The 23,332-nt window shown below is 42.9% G+C and overlaps 2 protein-coding genes across 2 annotated transcripts in view; both read left to right on the forward strand.

Annotated features, from left to right (window-relative positions):
- The window catches only part of HAVCR2 (hepatitis A virus cellular receptor 2), a 63,897-nt gene that overhangs the window by 30,989 nt on the left and 9,576 nt on the right, over positions 1–23,332 (forward strand). The gene's annotated exons all lie outside the window — the stretch shown is intronic.
- On the forward strand, positions 1,470–21,118 carry LOC118986189 (hepatitis A virus cellular receptor 1 homolog). The gene is made up of 9 exons (XM_037044996.1): positions 1,470–1,557; positions 3,496–3,834; positions 5,360–5,449; positions 8,889–8,978; positions 12,081–12,179; positions 15,166–15,221; positions 17,871–17,982; positions 18,795–18,831; positions 21,013–21,118. The coding sequence occupies exons 1-9, from the start codon at positions 1,470–1,472 to the stop codon at positions 21,116–21,118; spliced, it is 1,017 nt and encodes a 338-aa protein (XP_036900891.1).

The following is a 23,332-nucleotide window of genomic DNA, read 5'->3' on the forward strand; positions in this document are numbered from 1 at the left end:
AGTCCTTTAAGGGAGATATTGCAAGTATTTTTAGTGCTGTTTTATGAATGAGGAAATCCAGGCTCGGACCAGCTTAGTAACTCACAGAGATACCCAGCTCCCTAAGTAGAAGAGCTGGGATCTGAATCCCAGCTGGAGAGGATGTTGTTTCTTGACCTGACCTGTCTGTCCCATGAGCTGGGCTTGGGCCAGACGAGAGGTTGCTCTCCACAATCCCCCATTAGAAACTATCTGACGATGACTGATGTTCATTCTGAGAAAAATCAGCACCTCTTCCTTACTTTCTGCTTTGTGCTGGTTCCTGGCCCAGGCCCCTTGTCCTGATCTGGTTAAGCACTCTAAAATTAGGTTACATTTAGTTAAGTGGATTTAAGTGTCAAAAGTAAACTGGCGCACAATCAAAATTTGGTTCTTTCTTTGTGCTAAATTACAGTAAAAGTGTGGAGAACAAAAGACCCAGCAGTTGGCCCCTAAGCTTGTCATGGATGAAGGAGTTGTGATAATGAGGGCACCAAGCACTCCTGTCCTTGGAACAAGGGCCATTTAGCAAAATCCGCAATGGGATTTCCCGCCGGGGAGGGTCGGTCACTTCACGTCCCTCGATGGGGAGGAACTGCTGAGTCCCTAGTGGACCTTCTCATTCCAATGCTGTTGAGACCCATCCATGGAGACATGCAACATATGGACGGGTACACGCACTATTGAATGGGTCCTAGTCTGGCACATTCCCCCTCCTATTGACCTCTCGTGCCAGACAGCACAACTTCCTCCTGGCCAACATGTGTGGCTTACACAGCCTGGACAGACTACAAGTACAATTCTCATACTGGGAGGAGATCTCTTAATTCAAGTCCCTGCTGGATATTTGCCTTTCTGACCTTAGAATTCTGCTGATCTTGTGGCATCTAGTTATGGGGATGGGACCCACCTGTGCCATTATCCAAATGGAAAGTTGTGTTTTTATGCCAGATGCATCTGCTAGCATTTTTTTGTTAGCACATATAAAAAGTCAAGGACACTGTAAATGCCTTACGTGATCTGGCCCCAAGCCTACTTGGTGACCTACTAACCCACTGGTTTGGGTCCTGGGGGAACATGATGGAAAAAATTGTTACTAATATTTGGACTGATTTATTTATGTAGGTATGTATTTAATTGATTAATTTTGGACTACTTTCAATTTGCCTCTTTTCTCGTATGTGTCTGTGCTATTGCTGAGAACTGTGTCTTCAGTGCAGTCAATTAGCCGTGCGTGAGCAACCTTCAGACTGACGAAGCCCCTTGCTGACCACCCAGGCCACCTCTCAGGAGAGACGAGGCCTGAGATTGGAAGAGCCGGTCCTGAGGGGTGGAGTGTGGAGGAGAAATGGTCCCATGACCTGACCGCTGTTTGTCCCACAAGCGGGTTCCAGGCCAGAGTGGAGGTTGCTTTCCATTGACCCCTCTTTGAGCCTACCCAATCATAATCGATGTTCATTCTGACAGTGATCAGTACCCCTGCCTTGTCTCCTGCTGTGTGCCAGTTCTTGGAACAGGCCATTGTCCTGACCTGGTCAAGTAGGTAAAGTAATTCCAATACCTGGTAGCAGTTGTGAACTAGTACCGATGACTGTCCCCACCCTATACTCTACACAATTCTTCAGTACCTGCCAAGAGGCATGGAGATCCATTTTATCTTGCAATCACTTGAGGGAAGGTTTGTATCTAAGTTTTCCTTACTGTTAGTTGCCAGACTGGAATGGCCTAATTCTTTTGTCAGTCTCTCCCTGCCTTCCATTTACGAAGGTAGATTTTCAGTCTTGAGGCTTTTCCCTGGGTCTGTGTGTATGAACACCAAGTCTGGTCCAGATTCTGACATCATTCAGTAAAATGCATGAGTGGGGTTGTCTCTTGTAGCATGGATGGTGAAACACAGTGATTCACAGTCTGGCTTAATTCTTGTTAGTATGTAACTTGGCAATATAACTGAGACTGGGGACTAACCATTGGGGCCACAGGGCAGGAAGCACCCTCATCTTGCAAAGGGCCAGTTGACTATCATCTTGAAGGCCAAGGGTAAGTGCACTGCCACCATTGGAAGACTGGTCTTTCCTCTCATGTTCTCCTGTATGGAGCCTGCCCCTGGCTTCCTTCCTGTTCGCTCCCTCATCTCTGGTGGGGGCATCAGGAATCGGTTGGAGCTTTATGTGTGGGGAAGGACTGGGAAATAAGGGTCTGCTTCCGAGGACAGCTTTGCCTGTCTGTTGGAGGTGCAAAGCCCTCAGCCACCCTGAGCTAACAGAGACCTGAAGCCATTGTACTTGGCTACCAACCCCCAGCAGGGTGGGCTCCTGTGATTCACCCAGTCGGGGTGAAAGCAAAAGTTGCAATCTGAGAATTAAGACTTGTCCCCATACCATCTGGTGGGGGACACACCAAACAGTTTGTTCTCTCTCCCCTTTAGGCTGATACCATCATGTGTTCCTGGGTAGCCTTCACAGGCCTCATACTACTTTGGACAGGTAAGTGAATAGGGGGGCTGGGGTCTGGAAGCCCTGAGTGTGTGGGTGAGGTGGAGGAAGATGGATGTTCTTGGGCTCTGTTGGAAGGTAATGGGTCAACTAGTGAGCAAAGAACCAGGCTGCAATCTTCCTCCAAAGAGATGGCTTAAATGCTCTGAGTTACCAAATCTGTGGCTAAGTATAACTGCCATTTGTGTTTTAACAAAAAAGGCGGTGGGTAGATAGTTGGACATGCATGTGTATGTATGTGAGAAATAGTATCAGTGTTATAGTGTGGAGGGGATGAAAAGAAGAAATGGAGATAGGTTGGGAGAGTGACCAGTCTTTCATGGCACACTTTGTGCAGTTTGATTCTTAGGAAGACGATATGGGGTTTTAGTGCCACTCGCACAGGAGAGAGGTTTTGTTCCTAGTTGGCATAATTCAGCACTTGATTGAACATTCCCCAATTGTCAGGCTTCACCAGGGGAGGTGGGCTGTGCTGGTGCTGGCTGTCATCCACTCACGAGGACAGGGACCTACTTGAGTGTTTTAGAACAATCGTAAAGCACATGATAAGCCTTCTCTCCTCTTGGAAGTATTAGAAACCCATTTTTCAAAAATTGATTTCCAAAGAGTTTAATAGACTTCTGCCCTTAAGCCAATGATACTTTAAACAAAACATTAGCTCTGCTTCGACACAAGGGTTTGTAAAAAAAGAAAAAAAAGATAAAAAAATTAAAAAAAATACCAAAACATTAGCTCTGCTTATTTTTATGAGAGGGGGATAGTAAGGTGACTTCACTTGCAATAGACATTTTAAGAATTGCAATAAAAGCTTCAATGGCAGTTGAATTTGCAAACATATTCAACTGAGGCAGTGATTGGCTCTTGGGGAGCAACATGCTTGTGTTTCCTGTTTCATAAGCAGATCCTGTCAAACCCAGAATGAAACTCATGGTCTTGTGTTAAGTTCAAATATCGAGACCTTGTGCTCTGTGTTCTCTATCTACAGACGCTGTGGTTTCTCAGTCACGCGTGCACGGAGTGGTGGGTCAGGCGGTCACGCTCCCCTGCACTTACTCCACAGCTGACGGGACCACCTCCATGTGCTGGGATCGAGGGGCGTGTGCTCCTTCTCAGTGCTACAATCAACTCATCTTGACGGATGGCCACCAAATCACCTTTCAGAAGAGCAGGCGTTATAACCTCAAGGGAGTGATTTCGCAAGGCAACGTGTCTTTAACCATCGAGGGCGCAGCCCAGTCTGACAGCGGCATGTATTGTTGCCGGGTTGAGCACTTGGGGTGGTTTAATTATTTGCAAGTCAACATATTATTGGATATAGAGCCAGGTGAGCTTGTCTGCTTCTTCCTTTAATCACTCCATTTTATAACATGACCTATAGTAACATTGTAAAACTACTGCAGAGAATTTCATGCGGATAATTTAAATGGTATTGTATAAGATATTGTCAAGTAGATAGATACATCACCAACTTTAACATCTGTCAGCTCAATCTTGTTGCATATACACTGTGTCAGCCAAGCAATTCCACCCTCGTGCTCTGCCCTGTCTTGGATTTTTTAGGTAAATGTCACCTCGCATCACAACATTACTTGTTTAAGCATTAAAATGACCTTCTTGCAATGTGAAAACATTTGCATTCCCTATACACTCACCAGTTGCTTTAAAGATTTTCATGAAATCCAGGAATCTCAGAAGTTTCCACCTCTTGATATGCACATGCTAATAGCCTTAACATTCCCTGAGAGAGGTACGTTCTGGAGTATTTCATGGTTTCGGTGTTCTTTTAATGAATCTCCCTTAACTAGGGTATTTTTTCATCTTTTATATATATATGTATATATTTTTTAACATACTTCTTCCTCAACTGAGGTTTCGTATTAACAATAGAATTCAATGCCTATGCTCTTAATAAGCTGTGTCTCTATTTATTTTTTTAATTAAAAGAAACTTTTTTTGACATCTCTTAATTTTTGGCTTTTACTTGCTTCTCTACTGAAGTCAAGTAAGATAAGGCTGATTCAGACAGAGAAAGTAGGTAACTCTGGGAAAACAATATCTGGGAGGCAATATAAGAATGCCCCAGAGTTGAGATTTTAGGTAACTTCTTGAAGGTTAAAATGGTATCCTTTGGTGAGAAAAAAGGGACACACTTTTTATTTCAAATTTTCAAATGTATTTATTTGCCGAGAGGAAGTGGGAAAGAAAGAGAGACATCAGTTTGTTTTTGCACTTACTTGTGCATTCATTGGTTGATTTCTGTATGTGCCCTGACCCAGGAATGGTAGAACCCCCCACATTTGTTTATGGGAACCACGCTAAAATAAATGTCCTTTATTTTAGAGAGAGGGGAAGGAATGGCAAGGGGAAGAGAAACATCTACTGGTTGAATCTTGTGCACCCCCAACTGGGGACCTGGCCTGCAAGCCAGGCATGTGCCCTCACTGGGAACTGAACTCGAATGGCCAGCCTTTTGGTTCACAGGCTGGTGCTAAACCCACTGAACCACACCATGCAGGATGGGGAGCTACATTTTAAGTCTTAGTCATTCGCCCTTGAAAGGACAAAGGCAGGTCTAGGCCCTAAACATTTTCCCCACCTCACATATGTTTATGAAGATACGTAAATCAGGCAGACGTGGCTGGTCTTTTCAAAGTGCTTCATTGCAAAGCCAAGATGCCCTATTTGCCTCTGATCATGTGGAAATTCATACCTTTCAATACAGCTGTTTCCCTTTTTTGCCTCCCCTGTCAGATTCTAGTTGATCAATAACAGAACTCTGAGTTCAGAGCAGATTAGTGCCCAGTTTTATCTGCTGCTTGATTAATCCTTGCTTTCCTATTGGTTTCTAGCTTCACCTAAGGCCACCGGTGCTCCGACATCACCTAGGGTTGCCACCTCTGCTCCTACAACTGCAGCACCCACGGTGAACCTTGTGACAGGTAAACTGATGTGTCTCTGAGGCCAGAGGTCTTCAAATGAGAAGACGTAGACCACCCAGGGCATGTGTTAGAGGGACTATCTCAGATAAGATATGCCCTGGATTAAATATATGGTCTCCCAGTATTTGTGATCCACATTCTTTAATGCATGGAATTTAAATATTTTTAGAGTGAAGGGACCCATAGTTTTTTTTTAAATCATATTCTTATAGGTGTTCATTATCAGCCAAGTTACCCCAGACCATGGATCTTGGGCGTCTAACGAGGCTGTTGTGGATTCAGCCCGGATGAACACAGGTTTATGAGGAAATTCTAGGGATGCCATAGAAGGAGGGTCAGGTTATACGTTGATTTCAGTTCTCACAAGCAGCTCTGAGTGGAGATTCTTTGGTCCACTCTGAAGTCAGACCCTCCACTCGAGGATAAGCTTTCAGTGAGGTCGATGTTTGCCCTCTCCCCTATGTTAGGAGCCATGCTAAGTCCTTTACAAGTATTATGTCAAAAATTTTTGTGACAATCCTGTACATTTTTAGTGCGATTCAATCCTATTTTATGGTTGAGTGTACTGACAAGTAGATACATCACCAACAGTACAAATCGTCAGTTCAATCTGGTTGCGTATACATTGAAGCAACCTTATTATATCATGAAAACTTTTACATCCCAATAGCTGTTCCCCAGCTGTTGTGAAGATATTCATGAAATCCAAACATCTGAAAGTTTGCCTTTTCCATGGCGATGTGGACATACTAATACTTATGATACCAATAATCCTTATCATTTGATAAAAAAAACTTAGGTTCTTAGGGATTTGCTGGTTTCTGCTCCTCTTAGTGAATATTTATCCACTAAGGTCTATTTTGACCTGTGTCCTTGATAACTTACGTCTCCATTTCTTTCTTAATTAAGAGAGACTTTATTTTGTGATCCCCCAGCTTTCGGAATTGGCTTATCTCTCTTTCTGAAGGCAAACTCAATAAGCCCAGTTTAGATGAAGAAAACAGCTGACTCTGGGATGCTCTTCTGGAAGCCCAAAGCTAACGAGATCACAGAGGGCCATAGAGAGATGTGAGGGTTAGCATGTGAAGAAGAAATTATGATAACGGCCTCTTTGGGGTTGTGAAATTATTTTCATCTGGCTGAATTAAAAAAATGTTATAGAAAGGAATCAGCAGGCGGTTTTTATAGTGACTCTCACTTATTTAGTAAGCAGGTAATTACAAGGCCAGTGCTCGCTCTAGTGGGTAAGTGGGTCCATAATTGAGCCAGTCATTCTCTGCCTCCAATAACCAATTCTTTGCTTATGTTGTCTTCTTTTTTTAATTGTAATTATTGTTCAAGTACAGTTTTCTGTCTTTAAGTCCCACCCCAGCCCACCCCCCAGTCCTCCCCACCTCTCTCCCCTTTCCACCTCTCCCCTTATTTTTGTCCATGTGTCCTTTATACTTGTTCCTGTAAACCCTTCCCCTTTTCCCCTGAAATTCCATCCCCTCTTCCCTCTGTTCACTGTCAGCCTGTTCTCTATTTCAGCATCTTTAGTTATATTTTGCTTGTTTGTTTGTTTTGTTGTTTAGGCTCCTACTAAAGATCATGTGGTATCTGTCTGTCATCACCTGGCTTATTTCGCTTAGCATAATGCTTTCCAGTTCCATCCATGCTGTCACAAAGGATAGGAGCTCCTTCTTTCTTTCTGCTGCATAGAATTCCATTGTGTATATGTACCATAGTTTTTTGATCCACTCATTCTGATGGGCACCTAGGTTGCTTCCAACACTTGGCTATTGGAAGTGTTGGTGTGGATAGGTTCTTTTGGATTAGTGTTTATATTCTGCTTTCTCTTCAAATAGTATAAATCTTTAAAAAAATTTTTTTTTACAGGCTTTGTCCCTTCTTTAACCTATTGCTAGAACTTTTTCTCATCAGCATCTTCCTTGTCGTGGTTACTCTCTGGGTAAACTATTTACCATGGAAGAAAACAAGTTCACTAAACAACCTGATTAGGTTTTCTCCTCCGTATTGTTTCTTGTGCTCCTTTGATCAGAAATTTTGCATGCTTGCTTTTCCTCTCTAGACTACATTTTTAAAATGTAGGGAGGAAATTGGAATGCACTCCTCTTAAAAGCTTCTGACTTCGCCTTAGATGAAGATCAGCGAAGTATAGCCCCAGGGACAGATAAGATTGGAAAACTGGCTCTTCACCTGTTGTATAAATAAATTTTTATCGGAAAAGCCACACCTAATCATTTTACTATCTTGTCAGTGGATGCATTCACCCTGAGACTGGAGTGACTGCCACTGAGCCCAGAGAGCCCCATAGCCTAAATAATTTACTTTCAGGCCTTTTTTCAGGAAGGTTGCTAACTTTTGCTTTAGACTAATGCTTTGCATGTAATGAGCACTCAAAATATTTGTTCAAAGGTGTTTTTTCCCTTAAGGCAAATATTGTCTCTATTCTAAACTGAATGGAATCTCTTCACAAAGAAGAGCTTCTCAACCAATTGTCTCCTATCCAAGGGTTTTTTTTTTTTTTTTTTTTAAATCATTGAGTTGAGCTTTAAAAAAACTTATTGGGGGGAAAATGTACACATTGTTCAATCAGACCTTCATTGATCTGCTTTTGTGCCAGGCACTGTGTTAGGGCTTAATTCTAACTTCAGCTCTCTCTTTGGGTAGTTCTGAGAACTTGCGTATGTGATTTGAAATCCTACACTACCTCTGACTGCAGTCAAAGTCATTACCTGTGGTCTAGTCTACTTTCTACCCAAATGTATGTTGTATAGATTCTCCCTACAATCTAGCATATGCTGGTGGGTGTGAGTTCATCCTCATTGAAGGTGCTGGTCCTTGGGGAGGGTAACCTCAGAACTGATTGAGCTGAATATTGTTTGTTTTGTAAACATTCTGGACCTGAGAACTACTGTTTTAGTCTTTGTCATTCACCACTGAGAAGACAAAAACAGGTCCAGGCTCTAGACATTTTTCCTCCACAGATGTTTATGAGGATACATGAATCTGACAGGTATGGCTATTCTTCCTTTTTTATATTAAATTAATTTTATTATTTATTGAATGTATTGAGGTGACATTGATTAATAAAATTACATAGGTTTTAGGTATTCAATCTATGATACATCATCTGCATATTGTATTGTGTGCTCACCACCCCAAGTACGGCTGTTCTTTATAAAGTGCTCCAGGGCAAATCTAGGGTAATCTCTTCACCTCTGTACCGTCCGGAATCTAAACCTTTCAATGCAGGAATTCCTTTTTAGCAGACTGTTTCCAGCCTTCCTATTTCATATTCGAAGTAATTAATGACAAGAATGCAGAGTTGAGAGGAGACTGGGGTTGGTCTCTCATTGGTTGAGTTGAAGTACAGGTCCAGCCCAATGCTCTGTTTTCTCGCTGCTTTTAATCCTTGCTTAATGTCGGTTTCTAGCTCCACCTAAGGCCACCAGTGCTCCAGCCTCACCTAGAGTCTCCACCTCTGCTCCTACAATGCCATCGTCCACACTGAACCTCAAGACAGGTAAACCGATGTGTTTCTGAGGCCAGAGGCTTTCTAGTGAGAGGGTGTTGTAGACCATCCCAGGAGCTATGTTAAGGCAGAAGTACAATCTAGTGCAAGGCTTCTGTTCCGGTTCCACACATGGCTTCACAGGGTCTGTGAACCCCTGTGTGTATTCTATGCACCTTTCCTACCTACAAGTATTTTCAGGATCAAGGGACCCATTGTTTTTTAAATTGGATTCTCAAAGGAATTCATTGTTAGCCAACAAGCTTCAGACCACTGATCTTTCACACCTAATGAGGATAATGTGGATTTGACTTAGCTGAAAGAAGGTTTATAAGGAAAATACAGGGAATGTCAGAGTACAAGGGTCAGGTTAATGAGATTCTGTCTGAGGGAACCTTAAGGTGGCTCAGGTTCCAAAAACAGGCACTTAACTCAAGGATCATATTTCGGTGAAGTTAACATTTTTTCATCTCCTATGTCACAACAATCATGCTAAATTTTTCAGTTATCATATCACTTGATTCTTAGGACAACCCTGTGCAATGGCAGTGCAGTTCACACCTGTTTTATATTTGTGGGAACCTAGGCAAAGTGTCTGTGTTTATTGTTGAAAGGCATATGGATAGAGAGTGGTTGAGCCAGGATTCGGTCTCCATTAATTTGAATTTGGGGGCTGTAGCTACAACTATTGGATCGTGCCTTCCACCATGAGCACTGACTGAGGTTATATTAGGATGAATTAGTCCTGATCTGACATCCACACTGACATCCTGGTTTTTACATCATTTAGTGCCTTGCACGGTTTTGCTTCTAGTATTCTTTACTTTAATATGTACCATAAAGTAGGGGGAAAATGCTGTTTACATTGATGACAAAGTAAATGTTGGATTTAAGGCCCAGGAATTTAGAATTAGAACATATGGTTCTTCTTTAAATTCAGGCTACATGCTTCACACTTCAGATTTCCCATAGTCAAGAGTTCAGATGAAAAACAAATGGAGAATAATTTCACATGTGGGTAGGGAAATAAGTGGCTTCCTAAGGACCAGTTTAGGTTCAACCCTTCTATTTATAGGATTAAAAAGGTAACTTTTAGCCCTGGCTGGTGTGGCTCAGTGGGTTGAGGGCTGGCCTGCAAACCAGTAGATCACTCGTTCAGTTCCTAGTCAGAGTACATATGACTGGTTTGCAGGCCAGGTCCCCAGTTGGGGGTGTGCGAGAGGCAATTGATTGATATATCTCTCTCACGTCAGTGTTTCTCTCCCTCTTTTTCCCTCCCTTCCCACCTCTCTAAAAATAAATAAATGAAATCTTTTTTTCAGAACCATAATTTTAGTGAAGAGTCTCAAAACCTTCATCAGTCTCTGACAACTTAAAGTGGCCTGGACTCTGAGGAGTCACAGAGAGGTCACAGCCTCTTAGCAAGAAATTTCTGATGGAACAATTGATGTTCCTTGATTCCCATTGAACCAGTGTATGTTTACTAGGAAGGACTTGAAGCATTGGGCTACGAGCTAAGTTTGGAGGAGAGGGCTTTAGGGTAAAACTGAGTTTTAAAGACATAAAAATTTATAGGAAATACAGCTTTGTCCCAAGTAGCTGAATATACCAAAAAATCTGTTGACATTCTCAATATTGATTTGGCTTCTTGGTTTGACTTAGTGTGTGCCTGCAAAGTGTGAGGATTAGTAGACATGGTTTAGTGAACGTACATGAGTTTTTTTACTTCGTTTAAAGCAGACAGTCAGAAGAAGAGTGTGGCTTTACATGTTTGTGTGACCTCCTAAGGAAAATTAATTGTATTGTTAACTGAATTGAGCCTTATCTTTATCCTGATAGTTTCGTAGGAGTTGGAGTTCAGAGGTGGGCTTTACAGGACAGGAAGGAGGTGAAGACTGGGGCTAATTCAATGCAGAGACGTTTTCTTTTACACCCACCCCTGCCCAACCCCAGTGCCTCTACACATGCCGGTTTCCTGAGATACTCGTGGAACGGTTGGGTGTAAGGTTATAGGAGCAGGTAAGAAAGAAAGAGGCCCACAAAGAACCAAACTGGAGGGTGAAGTTAAGATCAAGAGGTGTTGTGCGTGGATCTACAGTGGAGAGAGTCTGAGCATCTGACTTTCTTGTACTGTCCTGTCCTTTGTCCTGAAGAGAGTCACGTCCTGATATTGGGTTCAGTGTTGGAGGAAAACATGAAATGGGTTCAGAACTTAAGGAAGGGTGATGTTGAAACGCAAAGATGATGATGGCAAAGGGGAAACAGAAAGACCAGTGAGAGGCACTAAGGAAAGCCCAGGCTTGAGAATCCTTACCTGGCCAGCACCACTCATTTGCTCTGGCAGTCTGTGGTGCTCTCAGGGGTGGGAATACAAAGGCCTGGTAAAGAGGCAAGTGGTGCAGAGCCGAGTGTTGGGGAATCCAGGGAAGCATGTGGTGGGACATGGAAGATGAGTCAGACAATACAGGAAATGAGTCTTACAAGAGTAGTGCCTGGAATGCCACTGAGGAAGGGACTGGGGCCAAGGTCCTTCTTTGGAGTCCATTTGGCTTTGAGGGTTGTGAATGATTACCAAGTTGGGACTTTGGGCAGCATAGTCAGCTTGAGGAGACCTCCAGAAATTAGATATGTGAGTGTGTGTCCTGTGCTGGTCCTCATGTGCATCTCCCTGGAAAGGTGTGCGGTCGGATAAGTGGGAACTTCAGTGAGGTCAGAAAACCCAGATTGGGGTTGGTGTGAGGACAGGAGGACAGACCAGTGCACACTGCCAGGCCCTGCTCCATGCAGAGGGAATGTCGTTTGTATGAATAAAGCTTCACACAAATGGTCTCCTGCATAATGCACGGTTGTGCGCATTCTGCACTCAGGGGGATCCTGGAGGTATGAAGAGTGTGAAAAGTTTCTGTGGACGGTGAACAATCTAGAGCACTATCAATATCAGATTTATTACCACTAGTCAAAAAAAACTGAGATGGCAGTACAAGGCCTCAATGTTATCTTTGATTAAATTTTTAGGAAAGACTCGAAGATACTTCTTGATTTTAGTTTTGTTGGAGGTGGTTGGGACTTATTCTCCACAAATAGAACAGAACTCTTTCATCTTTTCCATTTCAGAAGCCACATCATCTTCTCCAATGCAGACAACAGACACCCAGCCTATCACAACACAGGGAACAAATACGACCAGCTCACTGTTGGACCCTTGCCCAACAGGTAACCTCATTTTCTTCCCTGGAGACCGAGAGCATTCAGATTTGACGATCACTGACGTGTTGTTAAGAGCACGTGCTCTGACATGAATGCCGACACTGGCCCCTCCAATTAGCTGTGTGACTGGGACAAACGTCTCACCCTTTTTGAATCTGTTTTCTACATTTGTATAATGCCTGGAACATCACTGACCATGCAGAACCCTTGTGAGGATCAAATGAGAAGAATAGCCTGGAACACAGTTACAGTAGCCACTGTGATTATTACTTAGCTGTCCAGGCACAGAAACCTGACTAGCGGAGGAGACCTGTATGATTTAGGAACATCCACATGCATCTCTCTATTTTTCTAAGTCACATGAACCAATCCTGACTCCACATGTCTTTATTACTGGGCTTGCTACTTTGGGCCAGAGTTGTAAAATAGTTAGATCCAGACCAAACTGTTCATCTGTGCTGACCTTTTGCCAAGCACCAGAGCCTCAGTACATCTAGGAGGCTGTCCTACTGCCTTGTGAGACCTGCCAGTGGACCTAGAGAGGGTTCGAGGCCACCGGCACTGGCACCAAAGAGAGAGGTCTGCCCCACAGAAAATCTGCTATTGCCTTTCCGAAATCCTCCCCTAGTCTCCACTTTCTGAGCCGGTCCCATGTACCCTCTACTCTTTTGCAATGGAAGACTGAGCTGTCTTCCCCAGAGTGGAGAAAGGTGATCCTGAAGCTGGTCATCTTTCCCAGCTAACTCTGTGACCCAGAGTGGTGAGTAGGGGGAGTGCCACATGCTGAACCCCTTGGTAATGCAGAAGTGGCTGTGTGTCCTGCGCTTGTGCTGTATCCAAACAGGGACAAACCTTGCCAACTCCCCCTGAACATGACTCACTGCACCTAGGAGCTGCCAATCTGCAGGGCCCTCCATGGCCTGCCTGTTGCCAATCATTCCTGGAAGATGAGGGTTCACTGAAAAAGGGCCTGCAGTGAGAGTCGCAGAGGGATGCCCTCTTTTGGGGTGACAGAATGGTGACATTTGTGTTTGAATGTGGAATCCTGACATGCAAACTGTTTTTAGACACATGAGCACAGTGAGAGTGGATAAGAACACAAGGGGACAGGCAGCTGTACCCACACTTTTAGGATGTGAGTGGGAAGAAGGTAGCTGTGGGGAATGATTTTGCAAATATCGGGTCACTGTAACCTGGGGAAGGCAGAGCTTTCCATGGTGGAGCAGACGTCGGAGCAGCTGTGTCTCCATCTCGGTGGGCGTCTGAGGCTCTAGAGCCAAACCCTCCCTGTGCCCAAGTCCTCCTTCCGTGGCTGCCAGAAGCTTCACAGAAGCAAAACATGTTAGGTCTGGAAGGGATTTGGGTTGTCATAGGGCCCACCACCCCCCTTTGCCAGTTGTCTGCACCAGGAAACTTCATACTTTCTCATTTAATTTTTTCAATGTAGGCCTTAGTAGTTGCCATTGTCAGACTGGGGAGGCCCTATGGCTGTGTTTTGGAGTCAGCTCCCAATTCCAGTGCTGGGGACTAGGTGCAGGTCCGAGGGCAAGTGGTTGCACCCCTCCCTGGAGGCTTATGCTGACTGAAGAAGGCAAGACGTTTGGAAAGTCAGGGCACTGTGCGCTGCCCACTGCTCCTTTCTTTATAAGGACATTATACCTAGTAACAGCTGACAGTTAACTGATATGACATTAAGTAGTTTACATACATCATCTAAGTTACCAACATTTTGAGATGGGTGATATTAATGTTGTAGTTCAAGGTTACCCTAGCTAGAAATATATGTGCATATATATATATATATATATAATGTATATATATATGTATGTATATGTATATATGTTGTGTATATATGTATCTACACACACACAAATATGTATATGCAATGGACCATGGTCAAGGTCACACTTCTAAGGGACATTTTCAGATTTGAACTCAATCTCCTGTGACTGAGGTCCCACTATTTTTATTGCATCATCCAGTCCTGTATGTGAAGGACTTACTTAAGGTCAAACACAGCCTAGACTGCAGACATTGCCTAATCCTAGACACTGCCTTGGGTTAAAGTGGTCTCAGAATGAGTGAAACGTAAACCCAGGAGTTACTCCTGAGTTTCTACAGCTTTGTTAGCGGTTAGGGAGTTTCAAAGAACCTAAGTGTGTGTGGTGGTCATGGTCGGACGCTTTTGTCATTGATAGAGTAGGAAATGTGTATAACTATTCCAGGTCTGTTCCTTCATCTATAAAATGGGATTAAAAAATTGTTCAGATGCGAAGTGCTTCATACATAGTAGATTCTCAGTTAAAAGAGAATTCTGCATTTAACCTATAATTATCTAGGGAAGCCAGCCATATGTTCTCTATTGCAAACTAGATATTTCAAAGCACTTTTATGACTTGAACACTCAAAATTTTAAAGGCAGGGAAGAGATATTTCACGTAATGGAAACAAAGAAAGTAAGCTGGAGTAGCAGTACTTATACCAGACAGAATAGACATTGGCATATAATGTAGGAGTTACACGCAACCTGCTTTATATGTCTTAGTACATTTTCCTTATAGTGTGAGTGTAAAATCAATGTAATGTCCATCATGCATAGAGTAGTCTGATGTTTACTCTGAGCACTCATTGACGGGTTCTTAGCTGGCACAAAAATATTGCTTACCTATGTATAAGTGGCATTCTTAACCTGGTTCCCAGAATGGCCTCTGTGCTCCTCAAACTGTAGGTAAAACTTTGTATGTGATGCATTTATTCCACACACAAAAAAGGGGGGGGGGGTCCATTTTCACAGGGTCCATGACAAAAATGTTAAGAAACATGACCTTACAGGATAAATTCATAAACACTAGTAACTTGGTCTAATTCCTGCAATGCCTGCTGCATTTGGGCATATTATTTGTCATCAGAAAGCAATGTGAATATAGTTGGTGTTGGTAGCGAAAAGTCAGTACTTTTTCTCACTCTAAATAATTTTTTCTTTGTTGAGCAGATGGGAACAGCACTGTGATGCTGCCTTCACAGGGTGGTTGGCAAGGCTGCGGAAATGTAAGCAAGTTTCCCATGTTATTCACCTTCCCTGTATGTCCCTTTGGAAGCAAGTTTTAAGGCTTGCCCCCAGGCTGATTCTTTCTAGTGAAGAGACAAAGAAGAAAATAATTTGTTTCTTACATAAGGATGATTTAATTAATTTGTGAAGTTCATATGTTAGAGATGCCTGATAAGTGATATTTTACTCACACAAAAATTGGCACAACCCTCACAGACTACAGACTTTCTCCTGGCCAAAAATTGGACAAAAAATAATGAACTAATTTCAGAAGAGTGAGGTAACACAACCCACCCAGGAAGACTCCAGGTACCATCAGGGGAGTCTCCGCAGTGGTACTGGAGGCTGTTCCAACCTGATAGTTTTCTTATGTAGAAAATCTGAGGACACTGCAGAGTTTTTCCACACCAGAATCTCCCCGTGGGATGACTTACTGAGGTTTCAATGTCTTCAACTTGGTGATTTGAAAAATTTTCTTGCACTGTCGGGGTGGAAAACAACATTAGGGTCTGTGCTATCATGATGCTCACGAGAGTTCCCTTTGCGCACATAAGCGAGGCAAAATAATTCACAGGACACTTTTCTTTTGTCCGGGTAGAGCACACTTTCCCTTTGCATGTTCAAACAACTCTTAGGAGCAACTGACAAAATAGTTTGAGAACAATCCTGGTCCAAGTGGTGAGAAATGACAACCTGGCTATAGTAAAATACATTCGAGCTCAGGCAAAGGCGGACTGTTTAGTGTAGGGTCAAATGACTTGATGTTGTATATCTCAGTGACAATGAGCACACTGCATAGGAGTGACTCTAAAGATTTTAACAACTTCTGGGCACAGACACAGATTGATCTGATGGACCTGGGCTGAATCTGTATGGATTGTACCTACTAAATATCAGAACTATCACTATGGAAATGATTGTTACATTACTCCACCGCCAGACTCATGTTGAATTTTAAAAAAGCAACCAATATCCTGAGGTGAGATTATTCTTGACCTCAGTTGCCTGTAGGACAGGTACGTTTAGCAAAAAGTAGAAACAGTTTAGAAGCACGTTTGTGAGAGGCTGTGCCTACTGCCAGTGGCCCCGACTCTCCCTGACTTTGTTTCCTGTCAGAGGCCTGGCATTCTATGCACAGCTCCATTAACAGAAGCCTGAAACACCCTGGGGCTCAGTGTTGTGTTTGGGAATTATTTTGCCAAGGCTTTTTGAGCAGTAGTATTCTAGTGAAGTGCTAAATATTATTGGGTATGTAATAAAAATGGTAATAATGGTTGTTTCTATATGTTACTATTATGTTTGATTTTACTTTTCCTCCCTTCGTGCTTAGCTGCACATTTTGAAAAGCACATGCACTTTTTATGTAATAGAATAGTTTTGACATGGAATGCAAAGTCTCCTTTGGCAGCCCCGTGTACCCTCTAGCATTTAGCCCCCACAGGTCAGGGAATCCCAACCCAGCTTTCCCTCCCGGACAGTGGCTGATTCCCCTTTAAACATGGATGGCTCAAGTGCTGAATTACCCTCCTCACATTCCTCTTAGTGCTTCTCGGGAGGTATCTAAGTGTACCTTTCCCAGGAGCATATTTATTAATTTTCGTTGATTTTGAAGAGAGAGAAGAAGGAGGGGAGAGAGAGGGAAACATCAATTTGTTATTTCACTAATTTATGCATTCATTGGTTGCTTCTGGTATTGTGTCCTGACTGAGGATTGAATCCCTCACCTTGGCATAAGGGGGTGGTGCTCTAACTAACAGAGCTGCCCAGCCAGGGCCAAGGACGTTATTTAACCTATAGTTGACAGACACAGAAATGGAGGTTCAGAGAAGCTGAATAACTTGTTGAGGGTCACAAGCGACTAAAAGAGCCAGGATTCTGATTACAGAGATTAAACTTCCTTGCTACAAGGGGCTTGATGCTTCTCTCTGATCTTCCACTTCCTTTCTGTTGAAATATCTACCCTGTGGGATCTTTTCAGGATGGGAGCTAAGCTGTATCACGGGGCCTGGGACAGTGCCAGACACATTTTGGGCTTATTGTGGAAGGGTGAGCCTTATGAACTGCACCAGGAGACTTAAACCAAATTCTGCACTTCTACCCAATTGCACAGCATTTTAGGTTAATTTTATCAGAGCCATGTCTGTGAGCCGCTGCTTTTGAGCCCATTTACATAGACATCAGTAGAACCTTGAATTGCAGTTAAAAAATAAGGACTGTATTAACGACCAAGTTGAATATTTGTGTACATTCAGATAACATCATATAGAATCACCAAGTCAACTTGCAGATGAAAAAAATGTTTTTTTAATATAGCAAGAGGATGTAGCTTATTGATTTTTAAAAATTATATGGGGGATTTACATACACCCTTTGAAGCATACAGTTTGAGCTTTAACAGATCTGTGCATCTCCATAAATAACACTTCAAGGGTGGTATGAAAGATTTCCACATCCCCAAGTGGGTATTAAATTTCAAGTTGTCTTGGGATTTCACCATGGTTACAACCTCCGATCATTTGGTCTTACCCCTCATGGTCTAGGAGACAAGGGCCAATAAAGATAAATGTGTCTGAGTACATTGTTTTAGGAGCTGTTTTCTCCCTATAATTCTAACAGGATGCTTTTTCAATCTGTTGATCTTTCTTTAGCGGGTGAACTTGAAAGAAAACCCATGGATGAGCAGCAATAAGGCTCTCTACATTGGACTCGCTGCTGCCGCGCTGCTACTGCTCAGCGTGTTGGTGGCTGTAATTGCCAAAAGTACGTAAGTCGTTGCAGGATTGTGCCGAAGGGAACAGAACAGATAGCTTGGTTTCAAGTAGCTCCACAAACCGCGTAATTCTGACTTCACATAAGTTCCCTGTCTCATAACCTTGTCTTTTTTCTTAAAAATGTTGGCCTATAAAGAGAAAAATGAAATTTAAATGGGCAATAGGAGAAATTAAATACTAAAAAGTAAGAGTTTGTTGGGTAGAGTTGGGACTGGAAGGCAGCAAACCTCATTGTGTAAGATTTCTTGACTCTCTACCTTGTCTCCTTCCCTGAAGACCCAATTTATGTCCTGTGAAGGATAACATCCTTGAGAGTCTTACGACACTCACTTAACTGAGGAGGCCAGTGAGACGGTGGAAGGGAGACATATTTCAGTAGCCACCCACCAGCTGTGTGTGTGTGTGTGTGTGTGTGTAACCGGCCTCTGTGAAGAACCACACATTCCATTTCTTATAAGTGAAGTATAATTATTATAATTGCATCAGGTAAGTGTGGGCATGTGTGTGAATTCACTAACCCAACAATGAACCTGAGACAGTTTGCATGGAGGGGCTCATCTAGGTCCTGTGTATTCGGAAGGAGTTACCTGAAGTTATCAGGGAGGAGTCTACTCTGTGTTTTGTTTCGATTTCCTCCTTTCAAAAAGCGTTCTCCTAAATTTAATTTGTTTTTGGCCTCTGGCTTTGTTCAGATTTTGTGTAGTTAAAGTAATAACAGAACTAATATATATGTTTGGGAAAAGATCTCATGGAACTCTTGGCTGACATGTTTAATTTTCTCTTCACTGCTCCCCAATTTAGGATATTTGTGTGCGTATGCGAAGGTGTTGCATATAAGGTAAGCTCAAAAGGTTTGTGTTGCTGCCTGTTGATGCTCCTACCCCAGTAAAAATAAACAAAAATTTCTGTCTGTCCCTCTCCTCCTTGACCTGAACTCTCCAGTTTGCACCCCAGATGCTGAAAAATCTAGCGTAGTGAGTGCCTGCATTGCCGCCCGCAGCGTCCAGTGATAGTTTGAGCTTGCTCCATTCCCCTGGCATTGTGCCAGGGGCTGCTCCAGAAACAGCGCTCCAGCCTCGTCTCTCAGAGTAATGGCACTGAGTCACAAACTGTGTCTGGTGAAATTACATTGGAGTGCGTTGTTTGGTTTGTCCTTGATTTCATTCAGTGCTTTGTTTACTGGAAGCCTATTATATTCCAAAGAGATGAACGAAGCAGACAAAACACAGAGGCAAATAGACAGGGTCCTGCAGGTGCTTCCAGGCAAATACCATGGGGAATGTAGACCCTGGTATGGGTAGGGGGTTCAGTGAGCAGGCCCTGGTGGACCAGGAGGCCCCTTGCAGAGACCTGGAGGGAGACAACACTAGGCTCAAGCAGAGCACAAGCTCTGAGGTGGGGTGGGGGCCTCCAGGGCTCTGCAGTCCCCCCACCCCTTGGTTCCATCTGCAGCCTGCTCTGCTCCTTCATGTTTGTTATCTGGCCTCATAGCCATTTGGTTTACAATTTTTATAAATGTATCCTACTGCCCACTTAAAGCTCAAATCCCCTTTACTTTCATCCATGCCCTCGGTTCATCTGAGCAAACACTGACTGGTATTGGTGTGAAACCACTGCTTGCTACCAGCTCCAGGTAGCCTGCTTTGTTCAGTCCAGTTGGGCTTTAAGTGAGGTCTCTCTTTGACTCAGAAGCCATCCTGTTTGGCTGCCATTCATGACTGGTGGGTGTCAGTCTTCCCTATGTCTTCATCACATGAGCCAACCCACTGAGTTTGCATCACCAACCACCCTGCAAGTGCCCGCAAGTGTGGGCTTCAGTTATTGCCGTCATTCCTTCCTATCACCACACCTGTGACACAGGCCCCACTGTTCTCACTCCGCACGTCAGAGAGCGGGTTTCGAAATATGAAGTGATGTTCAAGTTCACAACGCACAGCAGCTGAAAGATGCAGTATTAGGTCCTTCAGAGTTCAAAACCCATACTGATGGAAGCTTTGAGCTCCTGCTTCCATCCATAGGAGGGGAAAACACTTCTTACAGGCAGAAGCACGGACTACAGCATCCCTTTAGTTGGTGTTTGTCCTTTCAATGTCAGTGTTTTCTTTACGTTCACCTCTTATCACTTAATTATGAATGAAAACATGCTGTAGACAATGTTGTAAAATATAAAAAAGGGCAAAGACAACAACAAAACCCCCCAAATAAGTATTTCCTCCAGACGTGTTTGCTGGCAGCTCTATGACTCATTTCCTGCCATCGACACCTAGAAGGTTTCACACTTATGACTGGTTCAGTTAAAGATCTGGGTTGAGTGAAGATTCAATGCATTTCATAGCATTTCTGAAGAGGCTCAGGGATTAAACATTGTCACTGTGCAAATTATAAAACAGCTCTATGAAAACACTACACATAAAGTTTTCGTGTACCTGACATGTGAGGAGGTGTATTATAAAACCCATCTAACTCTCGCTTTTCAGATACTAACCATAAAGACCGGGTGATTTTTGGCACTGTCACCCCGTACACACTTGGGTGAAACAACACTGTTTTAAATGCTATATCCAATACACCCTGACATTTTGCGTTCCCTATTTTATCTTAAATACAGAATGCAGACCACACCATGGGTTTAATACCATTTCTGAAAGGTCACAGTCCACGCTGGAATAACAGCAGCCAAACAGTTTCTCAGCTGACTTGGACAATGTGCACCTTGATCTAGAACTTCAATTTCATATCATGTATCTGTCTTAGATTGCCGATTTTTGTACTCCATCCCATGAGCCCCTTGAAGGAGACTAGTGGGACTTATTTAATACGGCTTAGGTTTTCTACCTGCTTGTTAAACAGGCTTTCCTTCGACTGCACACTAACAGCTCTGTAGGGTTCGACTCATTCCACAGGTTATGTGAGTGGGGCTCTGGGAGCTGCAGACTCTCAGTCTTTCCTGGTCGTAAATAAACGTGTTGCTTATACAGAGAGATCTGCATTCCTCTTACCATGTGATTCTTTTATACAGCAAACTGTCATCGAATGATGCTAAGGATGGAACTTCACCAAATGGAGTCGCAGTGCACTACCGAGCAGAAGAGAATGTCCACTTTGAGAACAATCTTTGCGTGTGAATTATGACCCAGAGACCATCCAAGTCTTTATCCCCTTGATCACAGGAGACAATGACCAGATCTCACCGTATCAGAGTCCTGTTAAGATCCAGAATGACTTTTCTATCCATTTCCCACCGTGTTTCAACCTGTCAGTGATGTTGGTTCAAGTGTGTCTAGCTCATCTGTGTGTAGTCGACCTTAGTGGTGATAGGTCCTACTTTTTTATGTGAAACTGGCTCAGTCTTTCTGATCATAGCCAAGCTCTCTCCTGGGTATGAAATAAACACGTTAGACCTTATGAATCCTGTGTCCTGCCAGAATTCTCACTGGAGAGACGGGGAAAGAACTGCCTCCTTGGTCACATGGGACTTGCTACTTAAATGACATACTTGGAAGCATCCATGATTATCTCTTCTTTTTTATCTTCTTAGCTCCAAATGTTGCATTTCTTAAGTCACCCAAGGGCTGCAAATCATGGAAGTTCATAGGTTTTTATTTCTGTCATTATGAAATAAAGTCAGTGTGATTTCGCCATTCAATTTTTTTTTTTTTGCTCTGAAAATATAATGTTTTAAATGCTTTGCCTTGGACCAGCATGGGGTTTCTAGTAGTTAGAAGTTAGGGTGGTGAGTGGACCAAGCAGATTGGGGAAGATCAGTTGCCACCTGATTTAACATACACACACACTCTTTTTCTGCTACATCCGGGCCCTAGCATCCGGCACTTATGTTGACCACTGTCAGGGAGTCTGAACGAATTTTTAGAATGATGCAGGGTAGAGATTTAAATAAAAGGCAGAAAGAAAGGGATGGATTAGAGAAGAAGGCTTGCTGCCTTAGAATAGTACACTAGCGTTGTTTGAGAGTATTACTAGTTTCAAATGAGATTCTAAATTGTCCCCAACCCCTTTGATTATTAAAATTATTGTGGCTTTAATTTGCATCTCTCTGAGGCCTAGTAATGCTGAGCATCCTTTCATAAAATTATTTTAAAAGAATGAGGCTTTATTTTATATCAAACCAATTCCAATGCTCTTCCTTTTTCACAACTGCATTTAATTTCCAAGTTTGCCAAGAGAGTTAAATAAGAAGCAAAAAATAAGGATTTTTTTTTTTTGGCCACCAGAAACATTTCAACATTAGTAGTTCGCATGGCTGGGTATTAATTCCAATGTGAGTTAGTCCTGAAATAATTCTCGCTTGGGGTTCAGTGCTACTCACACCAGGGTGGTCCAGGAGGGCAGGAGGCTTGTACTTGAAGGCAACATTTTTGACACAACTCTGCAGAATTCTAGAAAATTAATAGCAAGTACCTGTGAATAAAGGTTATGTGGTTAAATAAGATCATTAAATATTGTTTATCAGAGTTGCCAAATTGGGTCAGCCTAATGTGGTCCAAAAAAGTTTGTTCAGATCACAGTGTTTTGCTTTTAAATTCAAGACAACATGCATAAACATGGACATTCCAGTTTAAAGCCCAGATCTGTAGCTTCTCTGGAAAGACCTATGGCATTGGATGGCATTCCTGTGCCATCAGGACCCTGTGGGTGGCATCCCATCCTCTCACTCCCTAGTCCTTGCCTTAACCTGCAGGTCACACTTGTTTCCTGCTTTGTGACTTGTAGGGCTTTGAATTATGATGCAGTTCCATTCTCCATGACCTTACTGATGGCACATCGAAGGCTCTGGGGTTCTGGCAAGCTTTGTTCCAGCATTTCCAGTACTTGTCTGAAGGTCATGAGCACAGTGTTAGCGGCTGGCCTGTCCACCAGTACCTGAGAAACAATATGTGTGTGTGGGGGGGAGAAGTTGGTATGCAGATTGAGAACTAGGACTTGAGTTTCAGCCTCCTACCAGTGACACTGGATGACATTGGGGGCAAGTTGCTCCTTATGCCTTCATTTTTACATCCATTAGAGATCATTGTTCCCATGCAAGGTCAGAGCACAGTGGCAATATGAGAAGTCTGAAAAGTAAACACCACTGCAGAAATGCAAAGTGTTTTTATTTTTTTTGATGTTTAGTAGTAGCTGACCTAGCACTAGTGCTTAATAAATGACTTCTATGATACTGCATTTGTGAGTTTCTTGCTATACAGGACTTTCTTATTTATTTAAGTCTTTATCTGAGGATGTGTTTATTGATTTTAGAGAGAAAAGAAGGGAGAGAGAGAAACATCAATTAGTAGCTTCCCATATGCATGCCAACAGGAGATCAAATACATAACCTAGGT

This window comes from Sturnira hondurensis, unplaced genomic scaffold (assembly GCF_014824575.4).
Source record: "Sturnira hondurensis isolate 20B ecotype Veracruz unplaced genomic scaffold, ASM1482457v3 Scaffold0004152, whole genome shotgun sequence".
Classification (NCBI taxonomy): Eukaryota; Metazoa; Chordata; class Mammalia; order Chiroptera; family Phyllostomidae; genus Sturnira; species Sturnira hondurensis.